The sequence below is a fragment of the Phaethon lepturus genome, unplaced genomic scaffold (assembly GCF_000687285.1).
Source record: "Phaethon lepturus isolate BGI_N335 unplaced genomic scaffold, ASM68728v1 scaffold47200, whole genome shotgun sequence".
Taxonomy (NCBI): Eukaryota; Metazoa; Chordata; class Aves; order Phaethontiformes; family Phaethontidae; genus Phaethon; species Phaethon lepturus.
This window is the reverse complement of record NW_010513589.1, coordinates 1,976-20,530: the sequence shown is the minus strand read 5'-3', so window position 1 is coordinate 20,530 and position 18,555 is coordinate 1,976. Positions and strand designations below refer to the sequence as shown.

General features: G+C 42.3%; 1 protein-coding gene across 1 annotated transcript in view; it reads left to right on the top strand.

Annotated features, from left to right (window-relative positions):
* The window catches only part of RAB10 (RAB10, member RAS oncogene family), a 28,681-nt gene extending 10,547 nt beyond the window's left edge, over positions 1 to 18,134 (top strand). The window contains exons 3-6 of the mRNA XM_010290384.1: positions 10,107 to 10,245; positions 13,767 to 13,856; positions 14,376 to 14,477; positions 16,962 to 18,134. Coding sequence (XP_010288686.1) covers positions 10,107 to 10,245; positions 13,767 to 13,856; positions 14,376 to 14,477; positions 16,962 to 17,045 — 415 coding nt within the window. The 3' untranslated portion in view covers positions 17,046 to 18,134. The remainder of the gene's footprint in view (positions 1 to 10,106; positions 10,246 to 13,766; positions 13,857 to 14,375; positions 14,478 to 16,961) is intronic.
* Positions 18,135 to 18,555: the final 421 nt, after the last annotated feature.

Genomic DNA, 18,555 nt, shown 5'->3' with positions numbered 1-18,555 from the left:
CAGCCATGTACACATATTGATGGTGCATTCTCCAGCTTTACTGAGAGTTTAGAGCTTGAATCTTTTCATTTTGTCCCCCACTAATAAAAATCTTATGGCTTGAGAATGTTGACATTTGTAGATGCAGGTGGGTGAGTTCCAGTTAGGAGGCACCCATCTTCCTCTGTCTGGGCAATTGTTCCAATGCTGTAGGACCGGCTGAATGATCATCCTTCCTAACTAACGCCTTCCGAATCCTTCTTGTTACCACCACTCTGAGCGTGCACCTTGTCTCCCTTAGTTGTTTCTCATATCCTAGACCTGTGAGCACCTCCTTAGCATAAGTTGGCCAACTTAGTTATTTTTTTTTTTGTGCCCTGCAAGGGAAAGAGTTGTTGAAGTTGATTTGTTGTATGAACTGCGTAGCTGGTCGATAAGGAAGCACTTGGATGATGAAGCAACTCAGCGTGCTGGAACGCTTCAGCAGGGAGCCACAAAGGGTAAACGTCTTTGTAAGAGCAGCGTTTTAGATGGGGCTGTCTGAGGAAGGATGGGTGTAGATCAGCTGGGAACCGAAAGCAGAACAGTAGGAAGGAAGGAACTGAGAGCATTAGCTGAAGAGGCATTCAGGTGTAATGCAGCTTCATTGATTGACTTGCTGGGCAGCTCTTGCTGCATGAGTTCACCGGACTGCCAACATTCAGATTTTCAACCCAGATCAAACCATAGCTTCTAACAGTCGTTATGTGTTGTATTTTTTGCCCCAACAGGAGAGGTGGGAATTACTGTGGGATAGAAAGGTAGAACAAAACATTGGAATGACTTGAAGTATTAGATTAAACTTAGGAAAAAGTCACAATGAAATATAGAAACTGAACATACAGAGTACTGAGGACGTTTAATGTGCGTATAGACAAAGAAGCAAACCATGATGAAGCTGTACACATTGTGGGTTCTAGTGGCTTGAGGGAAATGAAAAGGGGTTTGGGTGAGCTGAGTTTTATGAAGTTGCAACTTTTAAACGTCACAAACTTGAGAGGTCGTTGTCTGAAAGTGCTTCTTGTTCCTGCAGTTTAAAATTCCACATTTGAAATGAAACTTGGAAAGCAGAGAATGCAGTTCCTATGGCATGCACTTTTGATGGGGGTGGGGGAAATCTAGGCTTTGTCCTCTCCAACTTTTCCTGTACAAGGAGTTTTGCCCAGCAGTGATTTGGTGGCTAGAACAGTAGTGCCTTTTGGTGAAGATGTTTTGTGCATTGCATCTATATTTAACCACCGCTTCCTGTATCTAAACTCGCCCTGTACTTCTAGGAGTTGTGTAACATATTTCCAGAATTACACTTCACTCCCACTGCAGCAGTTTAGTAAGAAAGGGATGCATTTAGTGGAACATTTGCCTTGTAAACCTGAGGCTGTTCTCGTAGCTTTTCTTGCGTCCAGAGTATGGGTTGTGCTTTTATAACTGAAGTAAATGCACTGGAGCTACCATAGTTGAATCAACAAAACGTGTCTTCTGAGCTGTAGGTAGCACTTCCACTGGGACAGAGCTCCACACTTGATTAACCTGATCAGAAAATAATAAAAGACTGATGGTGAAGAGAAAACAGACTTTGAGTTAAGGACAGGAGATGAGACCCTTGGCACTTGGGTGCTTTCAGTTAGTATTGCAGTGCAGGTGTGCTTGTATTTATGAAGCATATCCATGCTCAGAAGAGGAGGAATGACCGCTATTTCATTTGTGGGTTTGCCCCCTGATCTGAAACTATCATCCCATTTGTGAGACTGCCCCTCAGTTTGCTCTGATTCTTGTGCGCTTCTGGCTGCTTACAGAGGCAGGATACCGAGTGCAGTGACATCGGCCCAGTCCACGAGTGTTAAGTCCAGCCGTGGCTCTCCAAATCTTTGTCCAGCCTTTCATAATGCTGTTTTCTTGCTTCATAACAGTCCCTTTTATTGTTAACATCTTGGGAAGCAAAGGCAGTTTTGTCTTGTCGTTGTGGTCGTTATCATCATCGTCGTTGTTGTTGTTGTTGTTATTATTATTATTATTAGTGCTTATTCAGATTGAAACTGGCTTTTCCCCCCCACTTTGGAATAGTGACATTCAGCTGTTTGCAAAATGACAGATGGTGACAGAATTTTGTGCCTTAAAGGACTCTGTATGTATTAGCCATTTCCCACATATGACAGAGTTTCTTTACATAGAGTTGCTCAATGTTTATGAAAGAGCTATGTTCAATGAGCCATCACTGCAAAAGTGATGGCTGAACAAACCTGTCACAGAATAAGATTTCTACATCAGTGAGAGTGATTAAGTATTTGATTATGTAGCATTTGTTATTTCTGTAGGTGAAAAGTGTATTTCTTTTCACATACAGAAAGCAATAGAAATAAACTGTCCCTCAGTTTAAAATTAATGTATTGATGTGCCTCTTGCTGATCCGTATAATCCTCCATCACCCACATATTAAACCTTTCTCATGCTGTTGTCCTGGTATAGGAGCTGCTCTCTGCCTGCCTGCAAAGCTGTGTCACTGTGTCTGAGTGTGGCTAGTACTGGTTCTGGTACCCCTTGGGGTGAGGGTACTGTCTCAATGAGCAGTTAGTTTACAGGAAAGAGATAAAACCGGCATTTTCTAATACAGCTCTGCTCCTTCCTGTGCTGCAGGATAGCTACCTACCTCTCTTCCTGGGTAAAGAGAACGGGCAGACGTGGCAGTATCTCAGTCATGCCTTGACCTCTAAAATGTATATATTTTTTCATATTGCTCCAAATGTAAATGTGCCTGTTGCAAAATGATGTTGAAATGGGGAGAGGAGAGGCTGGGACAAGAGAAAGTGGAGAATGGTGGGGTTGGGTAGCAAGTGGGAGAACATCTGCATGCAGGGAGCTTCTGGAGAGCCTGGGCCAGCCCGGTGTGGTGCATAGCCTGCAAGCAAGGAGGAGGATGGGACGCAGCTCTTGAGGCTGGCCTTCTGAAGGAATGAGCTTGTTCAGGGCAGATCCATCAGGAGGAGTACTGGTCTGTCAAATTCTGGGTGGAGGCACGTAGAAGAATCGGTATCTTCTTGGTTAGGTTATTGCGCTACTTGTCTGTTTAGAAAAATTGTTGATGTGATGGTATATGATATGATGCCGTATAGAAAGTCACCGGTGGTGGGCTTAGTACAGGATTTTGGAGAAAGGAATTAGGGTAAAGATATGGGAGTAGAAGTACTTCTGAAGAGTGGGACCTGGGTAGGTTGACACTGATTAATGTCTTGAAAAATACTAATACAGTAATGCTTACAGTACAGAGATGGGAGGGAGAATAAAAGAACCAAAATGAGAGATTACTGTTCCAGGAAAAGATGGTGTTATCATTGCGAAAGCAATTAAATGCTTTAGATAAATATTAGATATTTAGATAAATACTCTATTTAGGAATAGAGTAGTAGAGCTAAAAATTCAGCCATGAAGAGTGCAATTTCATACGTGCCAGGAATTCAATAGAATTGCTTTGAAATGGAAACCGAAAGCCTTAGGCATTCTGCAATTCACTAAACTTATTGGCAATATAATGCAGCAATTGAAAAATTAAATGTGATTTTTCTGATACCGTGGGTGCAATCATTTCCGGTGGGCAGGGAAATGTCAGAATCTGACAAAATATATGATTTTGATTGGCATGGCCTAGAAAGAAAGCGGCAAGTAGGATGATCAGAGGGATGTAATAGCTATTTTAGGAAGAACAACTGGAAAGATTAGGATTCTTCAGGATGTCAGAGAAGTGACCAAAGCACATTTTTAAAATCAAGAGTATACCAGAAAAGGTAGGTACAGATTGATTTAATTCATTGCCTTTTCCAATACCAGTACATTAGTTCTAGTGTAAGGCTAGAAGGTGGCACATACAAAACATAAGGAAATGAAGTCAAGCTGTGAAACTCATCACAAGATGTTGTGGTAGCTGCAGATGTGTGTGGGTTCACAAGGGAATTCACAAAGGAACAATGTGGTTTGGACTGTTAAATACACAGATGTAACCTCTGGCTCCAGAAGTCCTTGAATTACACAGAAGTGGAAGCTGGAAAACCTTTGGCCTGACCAGGTACAGCTCTTACATGCTTGTGAGAACGCACCGAAGTCAGGTCTAGGTTTTTCATCCTGGTGAAGCAAAGGCTGAAAGGAAATACTACTGTCATCTAAAAAGTACATAGTGGTAGCAGACACAGAAGAAAAGGAAGGACTCTTAAGCTCAAGGACAGTGGAAGTCAAAGTTGCTGGAAATCCACCAGCAGGAGTAGGGGACTCTGGAAGAAGGTCTAGTTCAGTGTAATGGGGATGAAATAGATAACGGGGAACGTGGAGGGAAAAAACCCCAAATCTGACAGGTATTTTGGAATAGAACTTGACAAATAAGAGGATCATGATGTATTCTGTTCTGCTATTGCAGAAGGACTTACGCCAGGAGCACTCTTCCCATTTACTCAAGAATATTCTGTGAAAATTGGGTGCAGAAAATACAACCACTTTCTGGTCTCTCTGTTCAGGCTCCACAGGCTGAGGAAACAACTAGGAATTCTAAGAGGTGATCCCAAAGGTGAATTTACAGGTGGTTGATACTGAGACAGTGAATCCAAGACGAAAAACCTTGAACACCCTGATATTGACTGTGGAATGCTGGAGGGATGGGGTAGGACAGAAAGCTGTTCAAGAAACAATGGCAGTATGTACGAATAGGTTTCTAGGGATTATGATCCCTAGAGTGGGGTTACGTGAACAGTGATTAGCCTTTTCAAGAGGCCTGTATTTGCTTTTCCAAGTCAGAGTAGTAAGTAATGCCAAGTATCCATAAACAGCCAGATGGTGTATACATGTCTAGTCTTAAACAGTCTTAAACAAGTCTTAAACTGATCTTAAGGAGTAACCAAAAATATATGGGTAGAGCTGTATGAAGCGTTAGTTTTGCAGGGGTTCATGGGGACTAACAGTTGTTGATTTCTCACTTGTGGGGTTTCCATTTACCAGTTTTCATGCAGATTGCTTTCCTGGCAGCCTGTCAGTGGGCAGTGTGTATCATCAAGCCAGAACAAGGAACTCTGATAGACTGAGGTGAATGACAGTAGGTACAAGTTAGCAAAGTGCTTGATTCTTGGCGCGCCTGGGACAGGCTTGTTTGCAGAACTGCTGCCCCAGGAGCGTCTGTGCAGGCTGGTTGCAAGGCAGTGACTTGCATCATTAAGGCCAGAAAGTTGAGATCTAAAACGCTAGAGCCTGAAGAGCTTCTAGAGCTGGGTAAGAGAAATGACCCGTTCCTCTTCAGTGGTGTATGAAACAATCACACTTGATAGTGTTGTATTAGTGTGGAAACAGTACGATGACAAAACTGCTTCGGTAGTAAACTGAAAAACAGTTAACTCATTCAAAGACAGCTAATTTTTTTCTTTTTTTCCTACTTAGCTGCTACTCTGACCTCCTGTCTTTACATAAAATTTCTATGTCAGCCTATTTTCCTACAGTTGTGTTGACTGATTCCAAATTTTAGAAACAGACTGACTTTTTTTTTTTTTTAGTATGCAGGTCTTAACTGTGTAGAAGACCATAAAGTAACTTTTTTCTATCAGTGCATCTTTGCCAGGCACGCTTTTACATGGCTGGGAAAGTGTCCTCGGAATTTTGTTTTTTTCAGCAATGAGCTTGTTGCAAAAATAATCATCTGACCTGGAACACCTGTCCAGGTGAAAGAATTGTGCAGCAGCATAGCTATCTGAAATAGTTACATGTGTGGAAATTCCCTTTTATATGCAAGTTCTTGCATTTAGTAAGTATGGTGGTGTACAACCAAAGCTGCAGACAGCACCACTAACCAGGGTACGATCCGTCTCATTAATTTTTGCAACTACCCTAGGAATGTCTAAAGGTTAACTTTTGCTGCTGAGAGCTTTTGAGACCATTCACCATGTGCATGGCTCAAGGTAGAATTTGACATGTCAGTCTGACTTCCTATAAAACAATTAGATACCTCACTCATTATAGATTTTTTTTTTTTCCTGGATGAATATTTGTTCAGAAAAGCTGAAATTTGCCAGTCATGAAGTATCTTACAGATGTTCCTTTGTGAAGGAAAGTCTTTGACCCAGTTGCTAAAGCTTCCAGACTGTGCCTGACAGCAGTACAGTTTCTTCAATGTAGTACTCTGCTTGCGTAGTTTTAAAAATATTATAAGAAGAAACAGTAGGACAGTAATAAAATTCTTGGGATTATTTTGCTAGGAATTATTTGGTTTAATACATTGAAGACCTTTATTTTGAGCTATGTGGACTGGAAGGTTCGTCACAGATCATCAGATATAATCTCTTCTTGTTGCATCCATATAAATCTTTCATAAACAAATCATAGTACATTTTAAGGTTTCATTAGTCTCTGCTAGGTCAACTGGAAAGCTGTCCCAGAAATTCCTTTCTCTGTTGGTTAAACCTCTAATATGATATAGCTTATGCATACTTTAATGTTGGCATGAGAATAATTTACATAGATTTTTTTTTTCCCCACTTTCCTTGTGCTTCTCCTTTCCCTAGTCTTACAAGACAACCTTCTTTGTCTTCATTTTGCAGCTAAACAAACCAAGTTCTCTCAGTTTTCTTTTATGCAGCAAGGTGTCATTTTCCTTGGCTATCTTCATAGTCCTTGTCTACATTTATTTTAGCTTGGAGAGCTAGCTAGCTTCCACAAATGTTTTTGCCTACATCAAGGATTTATTGCACACCTGTAGCTTTGGAGCATATTCTCACATCCTAGAGGTTTGAACAAAAGAATAGAAAGCCAGGGCAGCAAATACAACACGCGGTCTCCAATTGTTTTGTGCCATTTGCTCAGGGTGGATTCATCAGTCATAGGCAGTTTGAAAACCATAACTCATTTCCTCTGTTTGCTTCAGTCAATTCCCTAATCTTGCACCCATTAAGAGTTATCTCTGAATAATGAATGCAGAATCCATTAAGAAGGGGAAAGGGCAAATATAGTACTTATTTAAAAAAAAAAAAAAAGGAGATATGCCAGGTTCTTTGCTTTTTCCTTCCCCAGCTTGCTTTTCATCCATTAGCTTAGCTTCAGTTGCCAGAAGAAACACTGGAGGAGTTAACTAAGCAAGTTAGCTGTAGGTACATAGGACGTGACAAGCAATGAGTAACAACTAAGTGTTGCTAATGCCAAATTGTGTAAAATCAATCTAAATTCTTACTGTGGAGGCTACTGGCCTTGTCAGGAGGAGAGAAATTACAGATGAAGTATGTCTTGATGTCTTTGGTAAGGCTTTTCTGACACTGTCCTGCTTGATATAAACAAGTTAGGGGGAAATGACTTAGGTAAAGATGCTATCAAGTGGATACAGAACTCCTGGCGAGAGAAAATAAATGATGTGTGAGTAAGTTCTGCTGAGATATTTTGCAGGAGTCTGTCCTGAGTTTCATGATAGGCAATGTTTTCTTTAACGGTTGGGATAAGGGAATAGAAAGCATGGTTACTGTATTTAAGCTAAGCAGGAAAAGATGAAGTTGCAAAGTATGAATTGTGTAGAGGACTGAATTATAATTCAGATTGGGAAGGGAGTGGGATGCATGAAGAGGCGTGTGCAAGGCTTCTGGAAAGTATTCTTGTATGAGGCTGGTAAGACTTCAGCTGGAGTAGTGTCCTGGTTTTTGCTTGGACATGGGCAAATTGGAGGGAGTCCAGAGACACTAATAGGTGAGGCAGCATATCTTAGACTTTTGGCCAGTGAGTAAGGTCTAAAGAACTTGAGGTGTCCTGAGAAAATTAAGAGCAGGTGCAAGAGCTGTGTTTATATATGTAAAAAATAATTGTAGAAAGAATGGAAATGGACTCCTCTAGTTATCTATGGAAAGTAAGGCAAGGATCGACAGCCTTAATTTGCACTAAGGAACACCCAAGTGTGCTATCAGGAGAGACTTCCAAATGGGACAGGAAGGGAATGAGAGAGGGGGATTCCAGCCAGCAGTCATCAGCGGTCTCCAGGACCTCTGAGGAATAATGTGGGTATCTATCCCTCAACGCTTTGTAGGGCCAGGGAATGGACTAGATTGCCTCTCGAGGCTGCTGCCAGCGAGTCAGACCCCTGTGCAGCATGGCCTGTTAGAACATCTCTGAACAAAGTGGTGCTTGGGTTTAGGACCTGCCCCTATTCCTCCTCCTCTGCTTTTTGCCCTCTTCCTGGTGTTTGTCATCTCCTAGGAGGAGGTAAAAGATTGGGAGTAATCAGCCTCTTGGGTGGCTATTCTGTGTGCTAAAACTGTGATCTGGGGTCCAAGTTGAACAGAGCCAATAAGACTCTTTGAGAAGAAACTTTGTAGAGCATTTCCCCTGCATCTCGCAAGCTTTTCCTCCATGGCGTTGTCAGATTTTGGGGCTTTTAATTTACTCCCTATTTACCAACTGATACTTGGCCAGAAATCTGACATGTGCTTAAATTGATTTGGCAACTACAGTTAAGGCATTTGCTGTGACCTCAGGAACGGTTGAGAGGGAAATGAGTTGAGCTAGTTCAACTGCAGTCCATGATCTTTTCTGATCTGGTTTCTGAGCGAGGAAATGTAGGACTGTGGGCCAGGGGGGAACACTGTGCCTTTCTGAAGGCAGTTAGGGAATGTTTAATCTTGGTTTAGACCAGTTTAAATTTGGAGATGCCTTTGATTCTACCTTGTGTGAATAGTGTCACTGAAAACTGTCTGTAATCTGTTAAGTTTATGTCCTCTGAAAGGCACTATAGAATATGCATATAGAATTCTCAACAGCATGTGAGTTTAACCAAATCTCGTGCATTCCACCAAAGATCTCAAAATGAGATGGGAAAATCCATGCCATCATTAATCTTGTATGATCAATTTTCAGCATCTTATAGGAGTCAATAATGTAATGTTACAGTTACAGTGCATCTTCTAGATTTACTTTTCATACACTTTGATCTAAAATTTCAGGAATATACATTAGTAAGATCAAGTTAAAGCTCTATAAAACTCATCTGAAAACAAAATTGTTCTCACTGTTAAGTCCGAGTTCCAGAAAATGTTGAGTGATTGTCTTTGTGACTGCTCAGCAGCTGCTGAAATGGCAAGGGATCTTCTTGGGCATCGTGGTGGTGTTGACCAGATAGCTGGGTCACGTCATTGCTGGTTGCAGTTCCAATCTCTCCTGCCTTTGACAGCAGCACTGCTAAACAACCTACACCACGTTGGGAACTTCGTACAGAAACTTGAGTACTGAGTCTGGTGGGTTTGTGCAGTGGCTAATCAGGCTGGTCAGTGGTTACAGTATTTAATTTAAAAATCATAGATGGGGGTTTAAAGTGGCTTATTTTTACATTCATTTGGGAAGAACTGGCCAGTAACAGAAGATAGTGTCTGGGACAACAGTGTTTCTGGGGTTGTTTGGACAGTCCCGCTGCTGGAGCTCACAGTCTTGTCCAGGTGTTGGTAGAGCATTTTTTGCTCCTGTTTTCATCCTATTCACTACTGGGTTCCACCAAGGCTCAGAAGTTTTTGAGACACTTCCCTGAGATGTGAGACTTGGCAATTAAAGTTTCTTCTTTTGGGTGCAAGTTTCAAGTTGCCAATAAAAATACAAAGTTCAAAATTAATAAATTTCTACCATGACTTGATACTGGTTTTATTTATTGTGGTAAGATGCTAGAAGACCTATTGCAGCTTACCACTTTGCTGTTTAACAGATCGCTTCATCTTCTGCCATCTTAGTCATTAAGCCCAGTTAAGCAGTCCAGTGTCTTTTGTCTCTGTCATAGTTGACTCTGAAATGTGTTTTTGGAAAAACAATCCCCTTCAAAGTAACATCCAAAAGATAAACTTCAAACCCTAAGTTTCTGTACCCTTGTGAGCCTGGCTTACTAAAGCTTGCCTTTTTTGTTCTCTGAGTGTTCAACTCCGTCTGGGAGGGAATGGGCCTTCCTTGAAGCTGCTGCATGTTGGAGTGTGTCTGACCGCTCAAGACCATTGCACATCCCTCGGTAGTGGTGCCACAGAGCACGTACTGGGCCATGCACACTTGTCTAATAGAAACTGTGCTGGTTTCTTTAGAGCTTGCCTCTGATATGTACTCTTGTCTGTTTTCTGCAGGGACACAGCAGGGCAGGAACGATTTCACACCATCACCACCTCCTATTACAGAGGTGCCATGGGGATCATGCTAGTATATGACATCACCAATGCCAAGAGCTTTGAAAACATCAGCAAGTGGCTCAGAAACATAGATGAGGTGAGTAATGTCTGTAAGATCCCAGAATTGAGCTGTTTGTTGTGACCTGTAGAGCATGTGATCAGGCCCAGCAAGCTCAGCTTCTGGATTGCAGTCTCTGCTTCTACCCTGGCAGAAGGTGTAGTGCATAAATTAACACAGGGGTTTGGGTGCTGTTCTTAGGCTGTCCTATGTTCCCTCCCTCAAATTCTCCCTTCAGCAGTGGCATGAAGAGTTGCAATACCACACAGGGGCCAGTGGGGTCCTTAAATGTCAAATTCATACATGAGCAAGCTTTGTTTCTGTGCTGGAGAATACTTACGGGTAAGGAATACATCTTTTAGTAACTGGGAGCTGCAGTTTTCGGGAGGAGCTGCCACCACAAGGTGGTGTGCAGAGGAGCAACACTAAGCCATAAGCTGTAGAGTAGCTATAGAACATGTCACTTCTAGTACTAACCTATTTTATAAGGACGACTATGCAAATCCTCAAAGATAATTAAGTACGATCACCTCCACTCCCTCAAAACTGATGTTGTGAAAGGTGTGCAAGTTTATTATGGCTGTTAGAGGTAGTATGGCAAACTGCTTGTTGCTGATTTTGTCCTCGTTAGAGGAGTGCACCAAACAAGGAGGTCGGTACAATTTCAAGTGAGGTCAAGTGAAGGAGAAGAAACTGATGTGGAAACATTCAGTGCCTGGACCCCAGGAGTTCATTCTCTGGAAGATCTGAGACGTTAGAGAACAGCACAACTATTAGTTCTTCCTTTTGTTACGCCGTTCCCAAATGGAGCAAATGTTTGGATTTTTCCAACTTCATTATTTTCCTAGAAAGCATGTAGAGCTGAGCATCAGGCATTGCTAGTTGAAGCACTGAGGCTGGTGAAAGGTTCTTACAGAGCAAAAATGTAATATTGGGACTTTCCTAGCATGAGAAATGGGAGACTTATACTGTTTATGGAAAGGTGTGTGTTCCGGTGGGTACAGAAGCGCGGGGGCGGGTAAGGCAGCACAGGAAGAGACTCAGCAGCGAGTTGAATGTAAACTTGAAACCAAGACCTTTAGATACTGCAGTTGCTTTGTTTAAAAAAAAAATGCAGTAGTATCCAGGAAGTTGAGTAATCTATGTCATTCATACCATTGTGTCTGAGAAGCGAGTGTTTTTGCTGACCTCATGTTTTCAAATCTGTGTCACACAAACCTCTGCAGCTGATTTCAGGTGCATGGTGAAGGCTGCATGGTTACTGCAGTTTTATGAGGGATGTTTGACACCTTAGGAAGCTTTTTTTATTACGGAAGAAGCTCACTGATGGAGTGTGTTTGCAGAAATGATGAGTGAAGTCATCCTCTGAGGTTCCAGATGCAGTGTTGAAGCTTCTCACTAAAATGCGTGGCAGGTGTTACCCACTTGTCTACAGGATTATTGCAAATGGTAGTTGCGAATGAAGTAACTAAGTGCTTTGGTTTTACAAGGCATTAATATTGCCAAGGATATCCTCTCAAGGAGGAGAGTTTTCAATAAGCAAGCTGCGGTTCTGAATTGCTATTCTGTGCAAGGAGCCTCTTCTTACAGGATACATAGGCCTTAATTTAGAAATAGCCAGGAATCTTAGAGGTCTACACCTTCATCCTTGCCAAGTACTTATTTAAAGGTCATACATTCTGCAGAAGTGTATTAGGATATGCACTTTTGCTTTGGGCTAGTAGGAATGAGTTGAGTTGCTCAAGTGCAGAGTTTTATATGTTGGGGCTGGCTGTATTTGAAAGAAGTCTGTTGCTGTGTAAGTTAACGTTTTTGGAGTCTTGTTCTACACGGTATCTTAGTCTACCTTTGCAGTCTTGACTGCTCTTCTTCCTTGTGACCTGAAGGGAAAAAAACTGGGGGTGATTCTCCTGAGGAATGTGAAATGGGTTATTACTATAAGCGGGCGTACTGGGTACCTGGATCTCTTGTAAAGTAGTATTAAGACTGTTGGAGTGAAAGTAAATTCAGATTAGACTTTCCAAGAAGCTTCTCATGGGCAGGTTTCAAAGTACTTCAGTTATCCACTTAAGTGATGCTTTGTGCTGTGGCTGCTGGAACTCTTCCGCTGGTCTGGTGGATATCTTTGGTATATTCTTTCCTTACTATGATGGATATTGGCAGTACTTCAATAACTGAACAGCCAAGGAATTTTTGCTCAATCAGCATTCCTTGAGAAAGCATTGGCACTCGCTTTTGACTTACAAAGATGATTCCCTGTGTATGTGGTCCTGCTTTTCTTTGAATCTTGAGCAGTAGCGTGGTGCTACCTGAAAGGGGGTTGTGGCAAGGTGGGTGTTGGTCTCTTCTCCCAAGTAACCAGCGATAGGACGAGAGGAAATGGCCTCAAGTTGTGCCAGGGGAGGGTTAGATTGGGTATCAGGAAAAATTTCTTTACTGAGAAAGGTCAAGCTTTGGAACAGGCTGCCCAGATTGGTGGTGGAGTCACCATCCCTGGAGGTGTTCAAAAAACATGTGGACATGGCACTTCGGGATGTGGTTTAGTGGGCATGGTGGTGTTGGGTTGGTTGTTGGACTTGATGATCTTAGAGGTCTTTTCCCACCTTAATGATTCTGTGCTCACTTCAGTTTTCCCTTTGCAGTGTCCTGGTTTATGTGCGCTTGGTATATAGTCCATGTGCCGTTTATCACTGCATGAGTTTTTCAACTTCTGTATGAAGTATTTAGCAGATAGAGCTAAAGCACAAAGCTGACATGCAGTCTTGCTCTGATGATTGTGACATCAGAAGAACAGCATGATGCTAGAGAGCTGTAATTTCCCTTTGTTAATCAACTCAGTAACTCCTTTAAAAATAAATTACAGGCAAAAGGGGTTTTTATTAACTTCCTGGTTATTTGGCTTTGTGGTGGTTGAAAGTGTGGTTGCAATTGTTAAGGAGACTTATCTGTCTACAATAAAACTATGCAAAGGAACCCTTAAACACCAAAAAAGTAGCAGTGTCAGCTGGAGCCATTCCAGCATGTGAAGCTTGATTTTTTTGGGAGCTGTAGACTTGGGCTCGTTCTTGTCCCGTAATGTTTTATAGCATCATTTCTGTAATGTGCTTGTCTACTACACGTAAAACCTGACACCTCTAAGTGCCAGGCAGGAAGCTGATGCTTTTCCCACATCACTGAATGCAAACTGATGAAGATTTGGTACACTGGTGTCATTAACTAGAAGGATCTGGGTTGCAGAACAGCACTTAGCTTTTTTCAGAAAGCAAGCCTTCATACTTAAACTACAAAAATAAAAAGGAAGGGGGAAAATAACTAGCATTGGGATGGTGACAGAGCTGTGTCAAACCTGTAGCCCTTTCCACTTCCAGGGTATTTGAGCAATTTGGCCTAAAGGCACTGTCTGAAGAATGCTTTCAAGCTGTCTTTGTTGGGACTCAGGAAAGTGTAGGACACAGAGACCTGTAAAGGTTAGCTTCAAACGGCCTGGAAATACAAAGGTGAAACAGGTATTTACTGCTTGTTGGGGGAGATGTGTAAACCTGTCTCTTGTCTCATTTTAGCATGCCAATGAAGATGTGGAGAGGATGCTGTTAGGAAACAAGTGTGACATGGAAGATAAAAGAGTTGTCCCTAAAGCAAAAGGCGAACAGGTAAGTGTCGGACAAAAACTTGCTTATCAAAGTAAGCACATCAGTGCCAAGACTTCCTGCCATCTCCAGGTGGTTGAGGTGCCACAGCGGGATGTGTCAGGGAATGACCAAGGATACTGGATTTGCTAATGGTTTGTAAGTTTGTAAGGGAATGTTTTCTCAGAAGCTGCATTGCAGGCAGCTGCCATGAATGGAATGAGTTCAGCTGCAGTTTCTGCTTTCTGTAATAACTAAAAATTTTCAGACATCCTTTGTTACTTCCCACATGACAGGCTCGTATGGTATCTGTCGTCTTATGCTCAGACATTGACTTGTGATTTAATGCACTTTAATTGCTGTTTCTGGATCATTGAGTTCTGAATCTGCATTTGTGACACTTTGCCTACCTAGTACTTCTGATGCCTGCTACGGCTGAAATAATATTATGTGCTTATAAATGCTGCTAATCCCGAAGTTATAGCAGCACCAATTGAATAACTCCAAAGTAATGCTAACCACCTTCTTTCTTTTTTGGTTTAGATTGCTAGGGAGCATGGTATTAGGTTTTTCGAAACTAGTGCAAAAGCAAATATAAACATTGAGAAGGCATTCCTCACATTAGCAGAAGACATTCTTCGAAAGGTAGGTGCTTACAGGATTTGTTTGGGGCAAAAAAACCCCTAAAATTTCAGCTCCTGTTGCTTTTGACGTTTACCTGAATTGTTGCAGCTCTCGACTTTGGCATGCTAAGAAAAACGAGGCCCTCAAGGAGGGCTGTTGTACATCGGAAGCTTCTAAAGCTTGTTTGATGTTTCATTACTGTAGGGGTACCAACTAGAGACAGTAGTATACATCAAAGAGCCATGGAATGTAAACTTATAGTTGTTTGGCCCTTAAACTCATGGTTGTGTTGTGCATGGACTTGGAGTTAAAACATTTCAGTTGGCCTGGAAGAGAATTGTCCTTTCCCTGCCACCAGCTCCATCGATACGCACCGTTGTCCAAAAACTCATAAGCACCCGTTGGGAAGAGTTTAGATGTGGTGGATAGAACAGATGAACAAGATCTGTCACTTCCTACCTTGTTTCCAATGATTAGCCCTCTCAGCTTCCGCTTTACATTGGCAGTTTTATTGGAAGATTGTTTTGAATCTGAGAGAAGAAAGTGGATCACCAGTTCTTCCTGGTCGTTGGCTCCCCTTCCCAAAACTTATGGCATACCATAAAGACAGCTGCCTTTCCTGTGGCCTGTACACAAATCTTTGTATGCCCAGAGCTATGGGATGCTGCTAATATTTGTATCCCTGATGTCTTTCATGAGTGGAAAATGCATCGGCTTCCAATAGCTGCCCCTGTTTTGTTGCAGGATTGAGCTGGGTTGGATAGGTGGGTGGCTCCAGGTCTGGTTCCAGTTAGTTGGTGCTCTCCCATAGCCAAGGACTTGATTTACACAGTAACCCCTGTGCTTTGCTTGTGATCAGGTCATGCCTCTCCAGCACTAAAACTCTGTGGAGCTTGGATGGGTGTTGGCCAACTCTAGCGTATGTGCTTTGCTCCTAAATGATAGACCTTACATGGCTTTTTTTCTGTGCTCCAGCTTAGTGGTAGGGACTGCCCTGTATTGGGACTGCCTTCATCACTGTCTTCAACCGTTCTCCTGCATGAATGCTATTGATAATTTCATCCGAGTTAATTTATTGGAAATTTAGTGCAAGGTCAATGCTGAATCTTAAAATCATAGAATCATTAAGGTTGGAGAAGACCTTTAAGGTCATCACGTCCAACCATCAACCCAACACCACCATGCCCACTAAACCATGTCCCGAAGTACCACGTCCACACGTTTTTTGAACACCTCCAGGCATGGTGACCCCACCACCTCCCTGGGCAGCCTGTGCCAATGCTTGACCACTCTCAGTAAAGAAATTTTTCCCAATACCCAATCTAACCCTCCCCTGGCACAACTTGAGGCCATTTCCTCTCGTCCTATCGCTGGTTACTTGGAAGAAGAGACCAACCCCCACCTCACCACAACCCCCTTTCAGGCAGCTGTAGAGAGCGATGAGGGCTCCCCTCAGCCTCCTCTTCTCCAGACTGAACACCCCCAGTTCCCTCAGCCGCTCCCCATCAGACTTGTGCTCCAGACCCCTCACCAGCTCCGTTGCCCTTCTCTGGACACGCTCCAGCACCTCAACGTCCTTGTTGTCTTGAGGGGACAATCTTTGTGCAACCCTTTTAAATATACATGTACTCAACAATGTCTGGTTCTCTGTTGTAGTTCTGAGTTGTTTCTTAATCTGTTTTTGACAAGTGTTACATGAGAAATGGGATGAAAACCCTTGGCCTTTGGTAAATGGGAGGTCAGGCTAGCAAGCCTTCCTGACACTTTTTTGACCTTTAAATTTTTATTTTGGGCCTCAGTGTATCTGTCTGAAGAACAGGGAGGGTTGCTTGTGCAAGGCTGTGCCAAAAAGAATAAGAAAAGGAATATAGAGACAAAATTGCAGTATTCTCATGAACGTTTAGGTTTGTTTCTAAACAGCAGAAAGTAGATGTTAGCATCTGATCAAAAACACTTGGCTTTGATTTTTTGCTTTGGTCTAACCAAGTTTACATCCCATGACGCAGACGAGCCTGTTTTGTCCGCTGCCTCGGAAACTGGTGTCCCAGTTAACTGGAAGGCAGATGCTTTTGAACAACCCCTCTTTATCCATAAATTACTCTGTGGTTTTTTAAGGTCATTAGTTCACATAATTTAACTTCAGCTTGTGTTAGTTGTACGCTGTGATTTACTTACTCCACCAAAGTCCAAGTGTCAGTTTTAAGAGCAGGATCTAGAAATAGTTTCAGTTTACTTTGGGGTGGTCCAAGTTCAAAAGTGTTTTTTTCCAGCTTTCTGGTTGTTGTTTATTTAAAACAAAACAAAACCTCACATGGGTTTTGCATACTTTTGCTGGAGGGGGGAGTCGGATTCCCTGCTTATCTGGGGAGCTCTTTGTCCATAGTTTGTTCATAATATTATTGGGTGATGGCAGTCGTCTTGTAAGCTGCTGTCTCTTCAGCTCTGAATACTTCATTTCAGAATGTCTCAAGAGTCATCTAACTCTTTTTACTTGTTCCATTGCAGACCCCTGTAAAAGAGCCCAACAGTGAAAATGTAGATATCAGCAGTGGAGGTGGGGTGACAGGCTGGAAGAGCAAGTGTTGCTGAACGTTCTTCTATATCACCAATCGCCATCCACCGCCCCTTTTTTCTCGCTGCAAAACAAACCACTTTGCCCGTTTTTAACCTTAAACCAATGTTTTGTTCCTCATCTTAACAAGCTCCTGTCGCCCGTTGTTTTTCTGTTTAGGACAGCTTGCGTACTATAATTTTCTCAACGACATGTATAGGAAAATCATCTCTGTGACTTCATTTTTTTTCATGTACCTGCTCAACTTACCACTACGTTTTGGTTGTATTATAGTCCCGTTCCTCCTGACATTGAAACATATAGCAATCGTATTCAACTCTCTTCTGCAAATTGTATAAGAATAAAAGTTAGAATTAACAATTTATTTTGTACAACAGTGGAATTTTCTGTCATGGATAATGTGCTCGAGTCACCATATTCTCTAGATGCATCAGCAAGAGAGCCAGGAAAACACTCATTTTCGCCTTGAGTCTGTGAATGGGGTTTATTTTGTCCTGTGCCTTATGTGGAAAGGAACTTTTGTTTTCATTTTTTCTTTTCTTCTGGTGGAAGCATGTGCAGGAGACATACCATCCATACTTGACCATTTTAAAATATTGAACTCTTTTGTGATTGCTTTCTGTAATTGTCGGTGTAATGCATCGAGGACAAAGGGTGGTGCAAAAAAAAAAAAAAAAAAAAAAAAAAATTACATTTAATCTGCTGTGTCTCCTTTTTGGTGATCTAGCCATTCGGAACTGTTCCTGCTGCCATTTTTTTTTTTCTCACTTGCAGCTCTTTCCTTTTGCCTGCATGCTGCTTTTATTTGCATTTCTTCATGGTGTGATGTGTTAATTAAAAGGATGGCAACGTGGTATGTTTGCCAAAAATTTAATACAAAGCACTGATTTAGCTTTCAAGGTAAAAATGTTGAAGATACCTACTAATTTCCCTCTAGCCAATGTCAGTTCACTAGTATATCTTCTCTCTCCTCCTGCATAGCCGTTGGGTTTTATGATATGGAAGAGTTATTTGCATGCACTAGTTTTCTATGGAGGGTGATGTGGTTGTCTACTTTATGTGTATGAATATAACATGCAATTCCCAAACTGACAGCAGTTAACATGAACTTTGAAGTTCTCTCCTACTGTTAGCCGCTCCAACGAGTTGTTCGGTAGCCTAGCAAAAGGCTGAGTGAAACTAGATTTTAAAAAAAAAAGGAAAAAAAAAAAAGGAAAAAAAAAAGAAGTTGGCAGTTTAATTTATTACCTCCCTGAAAACCTTCCATTTCCCAGTGTTAAAAGCTGAGTCGTCGGTACTTGGGTCAGTCTCGCGCTCCCTCCCGTGCTGGGGGAGTGTGGCTGGTGATCCCAGCGGGGCCGCTGAGCCCCCTGGGATTAACTTGCTGTTCCAGCTCGCCTTCGCGCTTCGCCCGGGCTCTGGCGTCACCGATGGCGTGGCTTCCCCCTCTCTGAAAGGAAGGGGGTTATGGACTGCCAGTCTGACTTTGTCGACGGCTCCTGGTGCACCGGGCGTTCGGTCTGCAGG